The sequence below is a fragment of the Pogona vitticeps genome, chromosome 1 (genome assembly GCF_051106095.1).
Source record: "Pogona vitticeps strain Pit_001003342236 chromosome 1, PviZW2.1, whole genome shotgun sequence".
NCBI lineage: Eukaryota > Metazoa > Chordata > Lepidosauria > Squamata > Agamidae > Pogona > Pogona vitticeps.
The window spans coordinates 255,046,082-255,065,310 of NC_135783.1; the positions used below are offsets into that span (position 1 = coordinate 255,046,082).

At 46.9% G+C, this 19,229-nt stretch overlaps 1 protein-coding gene across 1 annotated transcript in view; it reads left to right on the forward strand.

Moving 5' to 3' along the window:
• Positions 1 to 19,229, forward strand: part of LOC110089506 (uncharacterized) — an 84,453-nt gene that overhangs the window by 25,264 nt on the left and 39,960 nt on the right. The window contains 8 exon segments of the mRNA XM_078383677.1: positions 399 to 638; positions 1,665 to 1,821; positions 2,755 to 2,883; positions 5,787 to 5,931; positions 6,397 to 6,440; positions 6,605 to 6,805; positions 10,819 to 19,188; positions 19,190 to 19,227. Coding sequence (XP_078239803.1) covers positions 399 to 638; positions 1,665 to 1,821; positions 2,755 to 2,883; positions 5,787 to 5,931; positions 6,397 to 6,440; positions 6,605 to 6,805; positions 10,819 to 19,188; positions 19,190 to 19,227 — 9,324 coding nt within the window.

Here is a 19,229-nt window from a genome sequence, read left to right on the forward strand (position 1 = left end):
GTTGGCCTCCTCCCTCTTGTCCCTTCAGCAATAGTTAAAGATATGCCTTTTTAAGCAGACATTTCATAACTAAATTGGGTGTGATTGGTCCTCTTCTGGATACTGTGCATACATTCCTTCTAAGTGTGCTTTTATAAATGTTTAGATGGTTATTTTAAATTACTATTATATGTTTAATTGTTTTCACCTAATTTATTGTGGTTTTAGTCCTGTTTGCTATGAAATGAAATTAAATAAATAGATAGATAACAAAGTTGGAGCCAGAATTATTCCCTGTTCTTCCTTGAATCTTGTAACTATGTGGCCATAACTGAAGATTGTGCTTATCTAAGAGGAATTTGGTCCAGTTTTTTATTATTCTATTTGTTTTTATTATTATTATTTGTTTCTCTGTGCAGGGTCAGGTCTGTGGTTTATGTGGGAACTATGATGGCAATGGAATTAATGACTTCACAACTAGGAGTCAGTCTGTAGTAGGTGATGTTCTGGAGTTTGGAAACAGTTGGAAGGTCTCTCCCACATGTTCTGATGCCAAATGCACCAAAGATCCATGCACCAAAAACCCTTACAGAAAGTCTTGGTCCCAGAAGCAATGCAGCATCATCAACAGCAAGGTCTTTGCTTCTTGCCACTCACAGGTAGGCCAAATCCTCTGAGCAGATTTTTTTTTTCTGATGAACTAGACTTTATTCAGGTGCTTCCATCTGATATTTCAGAGCTGTTATGCACAGAGGTAGTTCCACTGATTTCAAACAATGCTTGGGGAAGTTATGTTTGGAGACTAGAACCCCCAGAAACCTCTAGCCAGCCCAAAGTCATGCTGGCTAAGGAATTCTGGGAATTATAGTCCCCAAGATACATTTTCCCCAAGCTCTGATTTTTAAAAAACGATTTATAGGGAAGTAACTTGCAGGATGACATCCAAGCTGAAAGACGTCTGGCAGACACTTTGGCACATGTCCTATGCAACATGACAGAGAGGATGCTCGGGAAAAGCAAAGGCAAGGATGAGAAGGGGCTTTACATCACAATTTCAACAAAATGTAAAGGTTAACCCTTATTGAGGCTCTAAAGGTTGGAAGCTGTGCCATTGCTAGAGCTTCCAAGCAGAGAAATGGGAGAGGTGGGTGGTAATGTTGGGGAGCAGAGCTTACTTGTACCCCCATATCATTACTGTGATACTAGCTCTGCATGCTTTCAGGTTTAATGCCTGAACAGGGCTTCATATCCCTCTTCTCATTTTCTGTGATCCTGATAATTTTCAGCGTTTCTCCACCTGATAGTATTTATTTATTTGTTTATTTATTTGTTTATTTGTTTGTTTGTTTGTTTGTTTGTTTATTTAATAATAATAATAATAATAATAATAATAATAATAATAATAATAATAATAATAATAATAATAATAATAATAATAATAATAATAATAATAATAATAATAATAATAATAATAATAATAATAATAATAATAATGTCTAATTTTTATCTGTCTATTCCTTTTTCTGATAGCCTAAATTCTGTGGGAGCATTGAAAAGTGAAAGGATGGGAAACATGGTGTCTTTTAGCTTATCTTTATAAAGCTTCTTGAAAACATTGTCACTGAGTGGCGTATGTTTAGAAAATGGCAACAGGACACAGGATTCCTGCTTTGATTTCTTAACAGGTTGACCCAACAAGGTATTATGAAGCCTGTGTGGCTGATTCCTGTGCTTGTGACACTGGGGGAGATTGTGAATGTTTTTGTACAGCTGTAGCTGCCTACGCCCAAGCATGTAGTGAATATGGAGTGTGCATATCATGGAGATCACCCTCAATCTGTCGTGAGTACTTGTCCAACACTTCCATATGCAGTGAAAAAGAGGTGAATGGAAAATAAATGTCATTTCTCCCAATTCACTGTATGAGAATATTTGTATACCACGCATAGCAGTAGATAACTTGCTGAAGAAAATGCCTGGATTGGTGTACTGCTTATGAATTAACATTCAACCAGTATATGATTTCAAAATAATGGCTGATGCAACCATAATATCAGACAGAACCTCACTTCTGTGAATGATTAGTACAGTGGGGTCTTGACTTGAGAACTTAATCCGTATTGGAAGGCGGTTCTCAAGTCAAAAAGTTCTCAGGTCAAATCTGCATTTCCCATAGGAATGCATTGAAAACCATTTGATCCGTATCTGCTCTTTTCCGTCCATAGAAACTAATGGGAAGCTGCTATTCCGCCTTCGACCACTAGAGGGGGATATTTTGTTTCTTTTTTTCTTAGGTCAAGTAAGGTTCAGGGAAGGCAGGGAAAATACAGTCCAGGCAGTACAGTACCAGGCAGTCCGAAGACTGTCTCCCAATCCACTCTCTAAACGCTGGGAGGAGCGAGGAAGCAGACAGGCACCCTTTTCACTGGCCAACAGTTAACTGAAAGTTCACATTTTGCACTTTCCCTGCCTCCCACGTGGTTTTTTTTCAGTTCTTAACTCAAATCTAAGTATGTACATAAGTCAAGTCAATATTTTCCTACGAGAGCAGTTCTTAAGTCAAAATGTTCTTAACTCGAGCCGTTCTTAAGTCAAGACCCCACTGTATTCAGTACTACCTTCAAGACCATGCTAGGCATCTTCCTATCAATTTGTACACAGGCATCAAAATATCTCATTATGACATCCACACTTACTTTAATGGTATAAGCAGTACTATGCATCCATTCTGGGGTGATTGGTTCTTAATATATTTTTCTTTCCCTGTTTCTTTAGCCCTGTTCTGTGACTATTACAATACTGAAGGAGAATGTGACTGGCATTACAAGCCTTGTGGAGCACCATGCATGAAGACTTGTAGGAACCCAAGCGGGAGGTGCCTTTATGAATTACCAGGCTTGGAAGGTAAGATGACCTTTTCTATAGTCTTATTAGGCCTAAAGGGCCAGTGACTGCAACATGCAATAAGCTTTCAGGTTTTTCCTCCCTAAATCGTTGGGCTATCTTCCCCATTTCCCACTGGATTCTCTTTTTTGGTGTGAAATTGCTTACAGTTAGACTTTCTAAGAACCTGTTAAGACATAATATAGGGTATCTGTTAAGTGATCTCTTGATGTCTTTTGCTTTGCCCATATGGGTCCTTGAATTGAGTTGGGGCAACAGAACTGGGAGAAGGTATGTCGTTTCTTTCTGCACTCTTTCTCCAATTTAAATCACCCCCACTTAAAGCAGCTATTTAGCTATTACCAGTGGTGGAAGAATGCAGAGGTATTTCTGTGGTTGATGGCAACACAAGGAATGTAAGAGGGAAGAATTTCTCTCATCAGGAAAATGGCATGGGGTCAAGAGTGAATGGGTCTTCAAAGTGATATTCAAGTTATCATTTAAAATAGTAAGATAATCAAGGCAATCAAAATGATCCTTTGTATAATGATCAGTATGGGCTGTCAAAACTGGTTCTAACATATTTATTTATATTTATTTATTTATTTTATTTATATCCCACCTATCTAGTCGATAGACCACTCTAGGCGGCTTACAACATGGGATAACACTATAAAAACAACAGAATTACATAATAGAAAACGTTCAACAATTGGGTTAAAACATTAGGAAAGAAAAGAGAAGGGGATCAGGAATTAACTAGGAGGGAAGGCCTGCCGAAACATCAATGTTTTTAATTGCTTTTTGAAAATACCGAGCGAGGGGGCCGCGCGAATATCGGGGGGAAGGTTGTTCCAGAGGCGAGGAGCCACCGCCGAGAAGGCCCGATTTCTTGTCTTTTCCTTCCGGGCCTCCCTCGGCGTTAGGCTCCTCAGCCTCACCTCCTGGCTCGTGCGAGTGACACGGGTAGATCTTGGTGGTAGAAGGCGTTCCGCCAAGTATCGAGGCCCTAAACCGTTTAGGGCTTTGTACGTAAGCGTCAACACTTTGAAGTCGATGCGGAATCTGATGGGCAGCCAATGCAATGCGGCCAGAGTGGGTGAGATGTGTTGGAATTTTTTCACCCCACTGAGGAGTCTGGCCGCCGCATTCTGGACCACCTGAAGTTTCCGCAACAGCCTCAAAGGCAGCCCCACGTAGAGCGCATTACAGTAGTCTAATCTTGAGATTACGAGCGCATGCACCAAAGTGGTGAGCGCCCCAACATCGAGATAGGGCCGCAGCTGGGCTACCCGCCTAAGATGGTAGAAGGCGGTTCGGACCACCGACGCCACCTGGGATTCCATAGTGAGCGCCGGGTCCAGATGGATCCCCAAGCTGCGGACCCCATCCTTAGCAGGAAGGGTCACCCCCCCAAAAGAGAGGGAGTTTCCCAAGCTCCCGACTGTGGGGGCGCCCACCCTTAGTACCTCCGTCTTGTCCGGGTTCAGCCTCAGCCCGTTCTCCTGCATCCATTGCAGTATGGTCCCCAGGCAGCACTGGAGGGACAGAACGGCATCTCCTGCGGAAGGTGGAAATGAGATGTAGAGCTGAGTATCATCAGCATACTGATGACACCGAGCTCCACACCCCCTGATGACCCCACCCAGCGGCCTCATATAGATGTTAAACAGCATTGGGGAGATGATCAACCCCTGTGGAACCCCGCAATTGAGATTCCACGGGGCCGAGACGCTCTCCCCAAGCTGGACTCTCTGGGGACGGTCCTCCAAGAAGGAGCGGAGCCAGGCCAGTGCAAGGCCCCCTATTCCCAACTCGGAGAGCCTCCCCAGGAGGATACCGTGGTCAATGGTATCAAAGGCCGCTGAGATGTCGAGGAGGACCAGCAGGGACACGTTGCCCCTGTCGGCCTCTCTCAGTAGGTCATATGGTGACTCTTGCCAAGGTTTCCTAGATGTAAAATACTTAGAAATGGTTTATCGGTCCCTTCCTCTGGGAGCGCACTGAGAGTGTGTAGCTTGCCCAAGACCACATAAGCTGGCTCTACTTGCAGACGGCTCAGTGCAGAATCAAACTCCCAACCTCTGGCTCTGCAGCCACATAACTTAACCACTGAGCTATCCAGCCAGCTCATAGAAAAAATCAGGACAGTCTTTAGAACAACACAAAATCCATGAATGCTGTACATGATGCCACTGAATGCCTGCAGGAGAAAGATGTTCACTTGACCCCCTGGAGGTGGATGCTAATTATGGAGAGACAAAGCCTTCTGTTAAATAGCCATACATGTTGTCCCCCCACCCCAAAGGGAGGGGCACACAGAGCAGGATATACTGAAGATCTTGACAACTAAACATGTTTGTACACAAGCTTGTTGTTCTTTAGTCATCTGGATCACAGGCTGGAGGGCTTGTAATTAAAAAACAATACAACTGCACTCAGTACTTTAAGAAACTGACATCTGGTGAATATATTTAAGCACTGGTGAGAGATTCAACCCACTCTACCTCTTGCAGTTAACAGCTGAGCTCAAAAATGGCACCTGCTTTTAGACGTAGCACATATTTTAAAAATAGGCCCAATCTGCCATCAAAGGAAACAGAAATGTGGCTTGCAGGCTAATAAGGTGATAGTACATTGAAATTATTGAAAGGAATCATTCAAATAAAAATGGGTTTCTCCCATTCCAGAGAAATTCTGGATGTGTTGCTGTTCATTTTATTTTATGACAGAGAAATTTTGTTTGGAAATATGGGGAAAGGCTGTCCAAAGAAGAGGGAAATCCCAGCACACGGACACCCCAACCAAAAAAAGTTCCACAAGAAATTTAGGATAAAATAGAGAAAACAAGAAATTGAAATCTTCCGGCTAATTCCCCATTTTATATATTCTACTTCTTTCTCTACTCTCTTCCACTCTTTTAGGTTGCTACCCATACTGCCCAGCAAATAAGCCCTATTTCAGTGAAGATGAGATGAAATGTGTTGATGTTTGTGGCTGTTATGACAGTCAGGGTAACTATCATCCACCAGGAACAACCTTTGACTCAAGAGAGACATGCCAATCATGGTAAGCATGACAAAATTAAGAGCAAATAATCACAACAGACAAAAACACATGTAGCAGTGACAGCCGCCACAACAGGAACTGGTGTGAAGCCTGTGGAGGTTTCTGGAGGGGTTGTCACATCTAGAGTGCTGCCCAAGATGAGTGTGGCAACAGTGGAATAAAAAAGAAAAGGAACAAACTTTTATCAGGCAGGTTCATTGTCAAACATTACAATAAAAGGCCAAAATTCTGTTGAGGCATTTAGAAATTCATTCAAATGAATGGTCCTCAGCTGCAGAATATGGCTAAAGATTTAGCCAACAAAACATCTGAAAGGCCATAGCACCTAAGGCACTTGTCAGTGGAACATTATTATATATTCTGTTTGGTAAAATTGATCTTCAGGTGGGACTAAGTTGAAAGTTAACATCAGTAAGTGAAGTTACGCATCTTAAATGGCTTACACTTTGCCATTATTTCTTACAGCCAGTGCACCAGCAAAGGCATGGAGTGTAGATATGACCCTGAAGGTGAGTTACAGAGATTAATCTTGACAACTAAACATGTTTGTACACAAGCTTGTTGTTCTTCAGTCATCTGGATCCCAGGCCAGAGGGCTTGTAATTAACTGTTTAGGAACTATGTCATAAGTCATTGCCTAACCACAAACTATATGTCCTCCTCCCATTTTCAGCATGCTACTGCCACTATGAAGGGAAGACCTATATCTACAAGGATGTCATCTACAATACCACCGATGGCTTGGGATGGTGCATAATTGCAACCTGTGATGTCAATGGAACAATTAGTAGAGAACTCTACAAATGTGCTGGGCCTAGCACAACAACACCATTTACATTTACTACTGTTTCAGCTACAACAACAAGTGGAGCAGGTAAAGCAATGAACATCTGGGGCAATTGTGTGCACTTAGACAGCAGTAAGCTCCACTGAACTCAATGAACTGAAAGTCATTGACTTGATGTAATGTATATAGCACCAGTCTCCTGTTAGAAAAGACACAGAGAGTCCTAGAAGGAGGGGAATTTTAGAGCCTGCCTACACCATCAAACATTTTGGGATTTGCTCCATTTATAAAATGGGTGAATTAAAATTCATTTTTCTTGCCCACATGACACAAAGACTAAATTGAATCCGTCCAGCCCTTTAGGCTTGCAAACTGGCTTTTTTCCCCCTCCTGGCTCAAGTCTACATCTTTTTTTTTCTTGCTAGAAAGATTTGAAAGGGCTTTTTTTCATGTGCAGATGGAGGTGTGTGGCTGGTCTGTAGAAGAGACTGGGGGAAAGAGCAGATGGAGAAAAGAGAGCAAGGGGTGTTTGTGAGAGGGAAAGGGGCAATGGCGGGGAGAGAGTATGCATGCACACACAAACACACACACAGCGCTAGTACTTACTTCTCTCTGCAAAGCCTCTGTTCCCCTAAGCTGTTGCTTCTTTTTCTTAAAAGCCTCCTCCCCCACACTCCTGTTTATTCATTCATTTTGTTAACAGCATAGGTTCTCTCTCTCTCTGGCAAGATACAATGCATAGGTCATTGGGAGGAAAGCTTTCTTAAGTCAGTTCCTTTGAAGTGCACTACCTACAGGTCCTTCAAATGAAACTGTAGGTACAGTGGGGTCTTGACTTAAGAACAGCTCGAGTTAAGAACATTTTGACTTAAGAACCACTCTCATAGGAAAATATTGACTTGACTTACATACTTAGATTTGAGTTAAGAACTGAAAAAAACCACGTGGGAGGCAGGGAAAGTGCAAAATTTGAACTTTCAGTTAACTGTTGGCCAGTGAAAAGGGTGCCTGTCTGCTTCCTCACTCCTCCCAGCATTTAGAGAGTGGATTGGGAGACAGTCTTCCGACTGCCTGGTACTGTACTGCCTGGACTGTATTTTCCCTGCCTTCCCTGAACATTTCTTGACCTAAGAAAAAAAGAAACAAAATATCCCCCCTCTAGTGGTCGAAGGCGGAATAGCAGCTTCCCATTAGTTTCTATGGACGGAAAAGAGCAGATACGGATCAAATGGTTTTCAATGCATTCCTATGGGAAATGCAGATTTGACCTGAGAACTTTTTGACTTGAGAACCACCTTCCAATACAGATTAAGTTCTCAAGTCAAGACCCCACTGTAGAAGGCTTTTCCCCCCAGTGCTTCTGTGACCACATATTAAAGAGAACCAAATACTGTACCCCAATGTACAGTGAGAGGTGAGTTAATTTGCAGTTCCCTCACTGTGTAGTCACAGCCTACTCAGCCCTTCACCTTAAAACATGGGAGTAATGTATTGCCAGGAACAATACTACATAATTTTCCTTCTCAGCATTCTCTGCCTGAATTGAAATAAACATCAACTAGTCATAGTTTTCTTCACGCAATTAGAAATGCCTTTACTTCACATGTGCTTTGATGGTGGAGAGTTGCCTTTTACCATAATTATACCAGATGACCATATATGTTATTGTCTATTTTTTTTCTGCCACACTTGAGAATACACTGTCCTAGAATCATAGAAATCATAGAAAAGTGAAGTTGGAAGGGGCCTACAAGGCAATCAAGTCCAACCCCCTGCTCTATGCAGGGATACAATCAAAGCATATCTGCCAGGTGATCATCTTAAGTTTTTCTTGAATGCCTCCAGTGTTGGAGCACTCACCAACTCTTGAGGTAACTGGTTCCACTGTCCTAGTGCTTTAACAGTTAGGAATATTTTCCTGATATTCAACCGAAATCTGGCTTTGTTTAACTTGAGTCCATTGTTGCATGTCCTGCACTCTGGTATGATTGAGAAGAGATCTTACCCTTCCTCTATATGACAGCCTTTCAAATATTTGAAAAGTGCTATCATATCACCCCTTAGTCTTCTTTTCTCAAGGCTAAGCATTCCCAATTCTTTCAGCCTTTCCTCATGAAGGTTTGTTTCCAGCACCCTGATCATCCTTGTCGCTCTCCTCTGAACTTCTTCAAATTTGTTAGAATCCTTCTTGAAATGTGGTGTCCAGAACTGGACACAATACTCAAGGTGAGGCCTAACCAGTGCTGAATAGAGGGGGATTAGCACCTCCCAGGATTTGGAAATGTTACTTCTATCAATGCAGCCTAAAATAGCATTTGCCTTTTTTGTAGCCATATCACTCTGTTGGCTCATATTTTGCTTGTGGTCTATGACAATTCCAAGATCCTTCTTGTTCATAGTTTTACTGAACCAGGTATCCCCCATCTCGTAAATGTGTTATTGGTTTCTTTTTCCAAGGGACAGTACTTTGCACTTATCACTGTTGAATTTCATTCTGTTGTTTTCGGCCTAGTGCTCTATTCTATCAAGGTCATTTTAAATTTTGTTTCTGTCTTCTAGGGCAGTGGTCCCCAACCTTGGGCCTCCAGATGTTCTTGGACTTCAACTCCCAGAAATCCCGGCCAGCAGAGGTGGTAGTAAAGGCTTCTGGGAGTTGTAGTCCAAGAACATCTGGAGGCCCAAGGTTGGAGACCACTGTTCTAGGGTACTAGCTATTCCACCCAACTTTGTATCATCTGCATATTTGACAAGCATTCCCTGCACTCCCTCATCCAAGTCATTAATATAAATCTTGAAGAGCACCAGGCCCAGGACTGAGCCTTGGGGTACCCCACTTGTGACCTCCTCTGAGTTAGAGAAGGACCCATTAATCATTACCCTCTGACTACAATTCTGTAGCCAACTGTGTATCCACTTGACACTTGATCTATCCTGCCCACACCTAGTTAGCTTGCTAATCAGGATATCACGGGGCACATTGTTAAAAGCTTTGCTGAAGTCAAGATATACTACGCCTACAGCATTCCTTCTGTCTTTCAGGGAGGCTACTAGATCAAAAAATGAGATCAAATTAGTTTACCAGGATTTGTTCTTGACAAATCCATGTTGGCTTCTACAGTGGGGTCTCTACTTAAGAACTTAATCCGTATTGGAAGGTGGTTCTCAAGTTGAAAAGTTCTTATGTTGAATCTGCATTTCCCATAGGAATGCATTGAAAACCATTTAATCCGTATCTGCTCTTTTCTGTCCAAGGAAACTACAGTGGAACCTCTACTTAAGAACTTAATCCGTTTTGGAATGGTGTTCTTAAGTTGAAACGTTCTTAAGTTGAAGCAAAATTTCCCATAGGAATGGACTGAAAACCAATTAATCCGTTCTGGATGGGGTTTTTTTTGTTATGTAGAGGTGCGTTCGTACATTGAAGCTGGTTAATACGTACTCTACCACTAGGGGGAGAATTTTTTTTTAACCTAAGATGACCTTAAAAAAAGAGCAGGAAAGGTTTTTTTTCCTGTTCTTATCTTGGATTTCTGTTCTCAAGTAGAAACAAAATTTAGCAAATGGAGCTGTTCTTAAGTTGGATTGTTCTTAAGTAGAGACGTTCTTAAGTAGAGACCCCACTGTATTACTGCATTGTTTTCTAGGTGCTTTCACAATGACTACTTTACGATCTGTTCCAGAAATTTGCCTGCGACTGATGTCAGGCTGACTGGCCTGTAGTTCCCAGGCTCCTCTTTTTTGCCATTTTTGAAGATAGGGACAGCATTAGACCTCCTCCAATCCTCTGGCAACTCACCCATTTCCCATGATTTCAAGAAAATAATGGATAGCGGTTTTGAAAGTTCTTCAGCCAGTTCTTTCAGTAGTCATATCACTTAGCTGCACAACAAAATTTGGAAGCCACCTTGGGTTGCAATGAAATTGAACACATTTCTTATTTGTCTTCCATAAAAACATATACGTATGTTCAATCCTAACACTTTCCTTTACAAAAAGAGTAATTGGAGAATATGCAAACACAATTTGCACAAAACCAATACCAAAGAAAGTTTCTAAGTAAAAAAGCTGATTAAACTAAAGACACTGTTCTGTTTTTACAGAATCAACTACACCAAGTACAACAACATGTGTCCACTTAATATGTGAATGGACAGAATGGTATGATGTCACCTACCCAAAGTATGGACCAAATAATGGGGATTATGAAACACCAGAAAAAATAAGAGCGAGAGGACACAATGTATGCAAAATTCCAGACGATGTGGAATGCAGGGCTCAAAGTTTTCCCACTGAGAAGTTGGAATCCCTCGGTCAGAAGATAACATGCACAAAGACAAATGGTTTGATCTGCAATAACAAAGATCAGAATCCACCAATCTGTTACAATTACGAGATAAGGTTCTTTTGTTGTGAATTTGCACCCTGTGGAGTCCAAACAACTGTTCCATTCACTACAACTACTACAGAAACAACAACAAAATCAGACATTACAAAAAGTGAAACAACGCACATGCCAACCGTTGGGCAGTCAACAAGCGAACAACCTCCAACGCAAACAATAGGAATACAAACCTCAGCTACAACAATACCAATAACTCCACTTGAAGGTTCAACAATGACAACATCTCATATATCCAAGACACAGTTACCTACAACAACAGAAAGTACCCCTGAGGTACCTGTCAGTACAACAAAAAGCATTCTTACCCCACCCGCTTCCTCCACATCTGGAATCACCTCTACCACTTGCCAGCCCAACTGCCAGTGGACCCAGTGGTTCGATACCTACTATCCAAGCTCTAGTTCACGTGATGGCGATTTCGAAACACTGGAAGATATCCTCTCGGAGGGGCACAAGGTCTGCGAGAATCCAACAGACATTCAATGCCGGGCAGCGGACTATCCCGAGGTGAGTTTGGCACTTCTTGGACAAAAGTTGACGTGCAACCTCCGTGATGGACTGCAGTGCCTCAATGCGGATCAGACCGGAAAGTATAAAATGTGTTACGACTACGAAGTCAGATACAAGTGCTGCGACTACTCCCACTGCGGGAAAGAAACATCCACGCCAGGAGCCACAACTGCGGCCACCACAGCTCTTCCAGGAACCACTCCGAAGGTGGAAACTTCTCCAGGCACCTCCAAGGGCTCCACGCCAGCTCCGCCTGTGCCCAGCACCACTTCTCGCACCACCGTGGTCTCCCCCACTCCAGAGGTCCCGGCTTCACCCAGCACAGCCGCAGTCACTTCCGTTAAAGGCTCCACCGTGACTGCTGTATCTCTACAGTCCACCTCTGTATCCAAGCCCACGGCATTGCTACCAACAACAGAAAGTACACCTGAGGTACCTGTCAGTACAACAAAAAGCATTCTTACCCCACCCGCTTCCTCCACATCTGGAATCACCTCTACCACTTGCCAGCCCAACTGCCAGTGGACCCAGTGGTTCGATACCTACTATCCAAGCTCTAGTTCACGTGATGGCGATTTCGAAACACTGGAAGATATCCTCTCGGACGGGCACAAGGTCTGCGAGAATCCAACAGACATTCAATGCCGGGCAGCGGACTATCCCGAGGTGAGTTTGGCACTTCTTGGACAAAAGTTGACGTGCAACCTCCGCGATGGACTGCAGTGCCTCAATGCGGATCAGACCGGAAAGTATAAAATGTGTTATGACTACGAAGTCAGATACAAGTGCTGCGACTACTCCCACTGCGGGCAAGAAACATCCACGCCAGGAGCCACAACTGCTGCCACCACAGCTCTTCCAGGAACCACTCCAGAGGAGGAAACTCCTCCAGGCACCTCCAAGGGCTCCACGCCAGCTCCGCCTGTGCCCAGCACCACTTCTCGCACCACTGTGGTATCCCCCACTCCAGAGGTCCCGGGTTCAGTAGGCACACCTGGAGTTACCCATGTTGAAAGCTCCACTGTAACAGCCACATCTCTTCAATCTACCCCCATAACCATGCCTACTACAAAATTTTTGTCTACAATAACACCAGAACCTACGTCCAGAACATCGACAATTTGCCAGCCCAAATGTCAATGGACCGAATGGTTTGATACCTATTATCCAAGTTCTGATCTAGATGACGGTGATATTGAGACATTAGAACAAATCCGCTCTGAAGGGGGACAGGTGTGCAAGAAGCCACAAGACATAGAGTGTCGGGCAGAGGAATATCCTGATGTCAGTTTGACTCTTCTTGGACAGAAGATTCAGTGCAATCGCAATGATGGACTGCGTTGCCTCAATGCAGACCAGCCAGGGAACTTAAAAAGGTGTTTAAATTATCAAGTCAGATTTGAATGTTGCAAATCTTCCAACTGCAGCCAAGAAACATCCACACCAGGACCCACAACTACAACCACCACAGCTGCACCAGGAACCACTCTGGAGGTAGAAACTACTCCAGGCACCTCCAAGGGCTCCACGTCAGCTCCGACTGTGCTCAGCACCACTTCTCGCACCACCGTGGTCTCCCCCACTCCAGAGGTCCCGGTTTCACCCAGCACAGCCGCAGTCACTTCCGTTAAAGGCTCCACCATGACTGCTGTATCTCTACAGTCCACCCCTGTATCCAAGCCCACGGCATTGCTACCAACAACAGAAATTACCCCAGAGGTACCTGTCAGTACAACAAAAAGCATTCTTACCCCACCCGCTTCCTCCACATCTGGAATCACCTCTACCACTTGCCAGCCCAACTGCCAGTGGACCCAATGGTTTGATACCTACTATCCAAGCTCTAGTTCGCGTGATGGCGATTTCGAAACACTGGAAGATATCCTCTCAGAGGGGCACAAAGTCTGCAAGAATCCAACAGACATTCAATGCCGGGCAGCGGACTATCCCGAGGTGAGTTTGGCTCTTCTTGGACAAAAGTTGACGTGCAACCTCCGTGATGGACTGCAGTGCCTCAATGCGGATCAGACCGGAAAGTACAAAATGTGTTACAACTACGAAGTCAGATACAAGTGCTGTGACTACTCCCACTGCGGGAAAGAAACATCCACGCCAGGAGCCACAACTGCAGCCTCCACATCTCTTCCGGGCACCACTCCGAAGGTGGAAACTCCTTCAGGCACCTCCAAGGGCTCCACGCCAGCTCCGCCTGTTCCCAGTACCACTTCTCGCACCACCGTGGTCTCTACCACTCCAGAGGTCCCGGCTTCACCCAGCACAGCCGCAGTCACTTCCATTAAAGGCTCCACCGTGACTCCTGTATCTCTACAGTCCACCTCTGTATCCAAGCCCACGGCATTGCTACCAACAACAGAAAGTACCCCTGAGGTACCTGTCAGTACAACAAAAAGCATTCTTACCCCACCTGCTTCCTCCACATCTGGAATCACCTCTACCACTTGCCAGCCCAACTGCCAGTGGACCCAGTGGTTCGATACCTACTATCCAAGCTCTAGTTCACGTGATGGGGATTTCGAAACACTGGAAGATATCCTCTCGGAGGGGCACAAGGTCTGCGAGAATCCAACAGACATTCAATGCCGGGCAGCAGACTATCCCGAGGTGAGTTTGGCACTTCTTGGACAAAAGTTGACGTGCAACCTCCGTGATGGACTGCAGTGCCTCAATGCGGATCAGACCGGAAAGTATAAAATGTGTTACGACTACGAAGTCAGATACAAGTGCTGCGACTACTCCCACTGCGGGAAAGAAACATCCACGCCAGGAGCCACAACTGCGGCCACCACAGCTCTTCCAGGAACCACTACGAAGGTGGAAACTCCTCCAGGCACCTCCAAGGGCTCCACGCCAGCTCCGCCTGTGCCTAGCACCACTTCTCGCACCACCGTGGTCTCCCCCACTCCAGAGGTTCCAGGTTCAGCAAGCACACCCACTGTCACTTCTGTTGAAGGACCCACTGTGACTGCTGTATCTCTACAATCCACCCCTGTATCCAAGCCCACAGCGGTGATATCCACAAGGGAAGAAACCCCGGGGGTATCTGGGGGAACAACAGTGAGAACCACTCCAGGCACCACTCCGGGGGTGGAAACTCCTCCAGGCACCTCCAAGGGCTCCACGCCAGCTCCGCCTGTGCCCAGCACCACTTCTCGCACCACCGTGGTCTCTACCACTCCAGAGGTCCCGGTTTCACCCAGCACAGCTGCCGTCACTTCCGTTAAAGGCTCCACCGTGACTGCTGTATCTCTACAGTCCACCCCTGTATCCAAGCCCACGGCATTGCTACCAACAACAGAAAGTACCCCTGAGGTACCTGTCAGTACAACAAAAAGCATTCTTACCCCACCTGCTTCCTCCACATCTGGAATCACCTCTACCACTTGCCAGCCCAACTGCCAGTGGACCCAGTGGTTCGATACCTACTATCCAAGCTCTAGTTCACGTGATGGGGATTTCGAAACACTGGAAGATATCCTCTCGGAGGGGCACAAGGTCTGCGAGAATCCAACAGACATTCAATGCCGGGCAGCAGACTATCCCGAGGTGAGTTTGGCACTTCTTGGACAAAAGTTGACGTGCAACCTCCGTGATGGACTGCAGTGCCTCAATGCGGATCAGACCGGAAAGTATAAAATGTGTTACGACTACGAAGTCAGATACAAGTGCTGCGACTACTCCCACTGCGGGAAAGAAACATCCACGCCAGGAGCCACAACTGCGGCCACCACAGCTCTTCCAGGAACCACTCCAGAGGAGGAAACTCCTCCAGGCACCTCCAAGGGCTCCACGCCAGCTCCGCCTGTGCCCAGCACCACTTCTCGTACCACCGTGGTCTCTACCACTCCAGAGGTCCCGGCTTCACCCAGCACACCTGCCGTCACTTCCGTTAAAGGCTCCACCGTGACTGCTGTATCTCTACAGTCCACCCCTGTATCCAAGCCCACGGCATTGCTACCAACAACAGAAAGTACCCCTGAGGTACCTGTCAGTACAACAAAAAGCATTCTTACCCCACCCGCTTCCTCCACATCTGGAATCACCTCTACCACTTGCCAGCCCAACTGCCAGTGGACCCAGTGGTTCGATACCTACTATCCAAGCTCTAGTTCACGTGATGGCGATTTCGAATCACTGGAAGATATCCTCTCGGAGGGGCACAAGGTCTGCGAGAATCCAACAGACATTCAATGCCGGGCAGCGGACTATCCCGAGGTGAGTTTGGCACTTCTTGGACAAAAGTTGACGTGCAACCTCCGTGATGGACTGCAGTGCCTCAATGCGGATCAGACCGGAAAGTATAAAATGTGTTACGACTACGAAGTCAGATACAAGTGCTGCGACTACTCCCACTGCGGGCAAGAAACATCCACGCCAGGAGCCACAACTGCTGCCACCACAGCTCTTCCAGGAACCACTCCAGAGGAGGAAACTCCTCCAGGCACCTCCAAGGGCTCCACGCCAGCTCCGCCTGTGCCTAGCACCACTTCTCGCACCACCGTGGTCTCCCCCACTCCAGAGGTTCCAGGTTCAGCAAGCACACCCACTGTCACTTCTGTTGAAGGACCCACTGTGACTGCTGTATCTCTACAATCCACCCCTGTATCCAAGCCCACAGCGGTGATATCCACAAGGGAAGAAACCCCGGGGGTATCTGGGGGAACAACAGTGAGAACCACTCCAGGCACCACTCCGGGGGTGGAAACTCCTCCAGGCACCTCCAAGGGCTCCACGCCAGCTCCGCCTGTGCCCAGCACCACTTCTCGCACCACCGTGGTCTCTACCACTCCAGAGGTCCCGGTTTCACCCAGCACAGCTGCCGTCACTTCCGTTAAAGGCTCCACCGTGACTGCTGTATCTCTACAGTCCACCCCTGTATCCAAGCCCACGGCATTGCTACCAACAACAGAAAGTACCCCTGAGGTACCTGTCAGTACAACAAAAAGCATTCTTACCCCACCCGCTTCCTCCACATCTGGAATCACCTCTACCACTTGCCAGCCCAACTGCCAGTGGACCCAGTGGTTCAGTACCTACTATCCAAGCTCTAGTTCACGTGATGGGGATTTCGAAACACTGGAAGATATCCTCTCGGAGGGGCACAAGGTCTGCGAGAATCCAACAGACATTCAATGCCGGGCAGCGGACTATCCCGAGGTGAGTTTGGCACTTCTTGGACAAAAGTTGACGTGCAACCTCCGCGATGGACTGCAGTGCCTCAATGCGGATCAGACCGGAAAGTATAAAATGTGTTACGACTACGAAGTCAGATACAAGTGCTGCGACTACTCCCACTGCGGGCAAGAAACATCCACGCCAGGAGCCACAACTGCTGCCACCACAGCTCTTCCAGGAACCACTGCAGAGGAGGAAACTCCTCCAGGCACCTCCAAGGGCTCCACGCCAGCTCCGCCTGTGCCCAGCACCACTTCTCGTACCACCGTGGTCTCTACCACTCCAGAGGTCCCGGCTTCACCCAGCACAGCCGCAGTCACTTCCGTTAAAGGCTCCACCGTGACTGCTGTATCTCTACAGTCCACCCCTGTATCCAAGCCCACGGCATTGCTACCAACAACAGAAAGTACCCCTGAGGTACCTGTCAGTACAACAAAAAGCATTCTTACCCCACCCGCTTCCTCCACATCTGGAATCACCTCTACCACTTGCCAGCCCAACTGCCAGTGGACCCAGTGGTTCAGTACCTACTATCCAAGCTCTAGTTCACGTGATGGGGATTTCGAAACACTGGAAGATATCCTCTCGGAGGGGCACAAGGTCTGCGAGAATCCAACAGACATTCAATGCCGGGCAGCGGACTATCCCGAGGTGAGTTTGGCACTTCTTGGACAAAAGTTGACGTGCAACCTCCGCGATGGACTGCAGTGCCTCAATGCGGATCAGACCGGAAAGTATAAAATGTGTTATGACTACGAAGTCAGATACAAGTGCTGCGACTACTCCCACTGCGGGCAAGAAACATCCACGCCAGGAGCCACAACTGCTGCCACCACAGCTCTTCCAGGAACCACTCCGAAGGTGGAAACTCCTCCAGGCACCTCCAAGGGCTCCACGCCAGCTCCGCCTGTGCCCAGCACCACTTCTCGCACCACCGTGGTCTCCCCCACTCCAGAGGTCCCGGCTTCACCCAGCACAGCCGCAGTCACTTCTGTTAAAAGCTCCACCGTGACTCCTGTATCTCTACAGTCCACCCCTGTATCCAAGCCCACGGCATTGCGACCAACAACAGAAAGTACCCCTGAGGTACCTGTCAGTACAACAAAAAGCATACTTACCCCACCCGCTTCCTCCACATCTGGAATCACCTCTACCACTTGCCAGCCCAACTGCCAGTGGACCCAGTGGTTCGATACCTACTATCCAAGCTCTAGTTCACGTGATGGCGATTTCGAATCACTGGAAGATATCCTCTCGGAGGGGCACAAGGTCTGCGAGAATCCAACAGACATTCAATGCCGGGCAGCGGACTATCCCGAGGTGAGTTTGGCACTTCTTGGACAAAAGTTGACGTGCAACCTCCGTGATGGACTGCAGTGCCTCAATGCGGATCAGACCGGAAAGTATAAAATGTGTTACGACTACGAAGTCAGATACAAGTGCTGCGACTACTCCCACTGCGGGCAAGAAACATCCACGCCAGGAGCCACAACTGCTGCCACCACAGCTCTTCCAGGTACCACTCCAGAGGAGGAAACTCCTCCAGGCACCTCCAAGGGCTCCACGCCAGCTCCGCCTGTGCCCAGCACCACTTCTCGCACCACCGTGGTCTCCCCCACTCCAGAGGTTCCGGGTTCAGCAAGCACACCCACTGTCACCTCTGTTGAAGGACCCACTGTGACTGCTGTATCTCTACAATCCACTCCTGTATCCAAGCCCACAGCGGTGATATCCACAAGGGAAGAAACCCCGGGGATATCTGGGGGAACAACAGTGAGAACCACTCCAGGCACCACTCCGGGGGTGGAAACTCCTCCAGGCACCTCCAAGGGCTCCACGCCAGCTCCGCCTGTGCCCAGCACCACTTCTCGCACCACCGTGGTCTCTACCACTCCAGAGGTCCCGGCTTCACCCAGCACAGCCGCAGTCACTTCCGTTAAAGGCTCCTCCGTGACTCCTGTATCTCTACAGTCCACCTCTGTATCCAAGCCCACGGCATTGCTACCAACAACAGAAAGTACCCCTGAGGTACCTGTCAGTACAACAAAAAGCATTCTTACCCCACCCGCTTCCTCCACATCTGGAATCACCTCTACCACTTGCCAGCCCAATTGCCAGTGGACCCAGTGGTTCGATACCTACTATCCAAGCTCTAGTTCACGTGATGGGGATTTCGAAACACTGGAAGATATCCTCTCGGAGGGGCACAAGGTCTGCGAGAATCCAACAGACATTCAATGCCGGGCAGCGGACTATCCCGAGGTGAGTTTGGCACTTCTTGGACAAAAGTTGACGTGCAACCTCCGTGATGGACTGCAGTGCCTCAATGCGGATCAGACCGGAAAGTATAAAATGTGTTACGACTACGAAGTCAGATACAAGTGCTGCGACTACTCCCACTGCGGG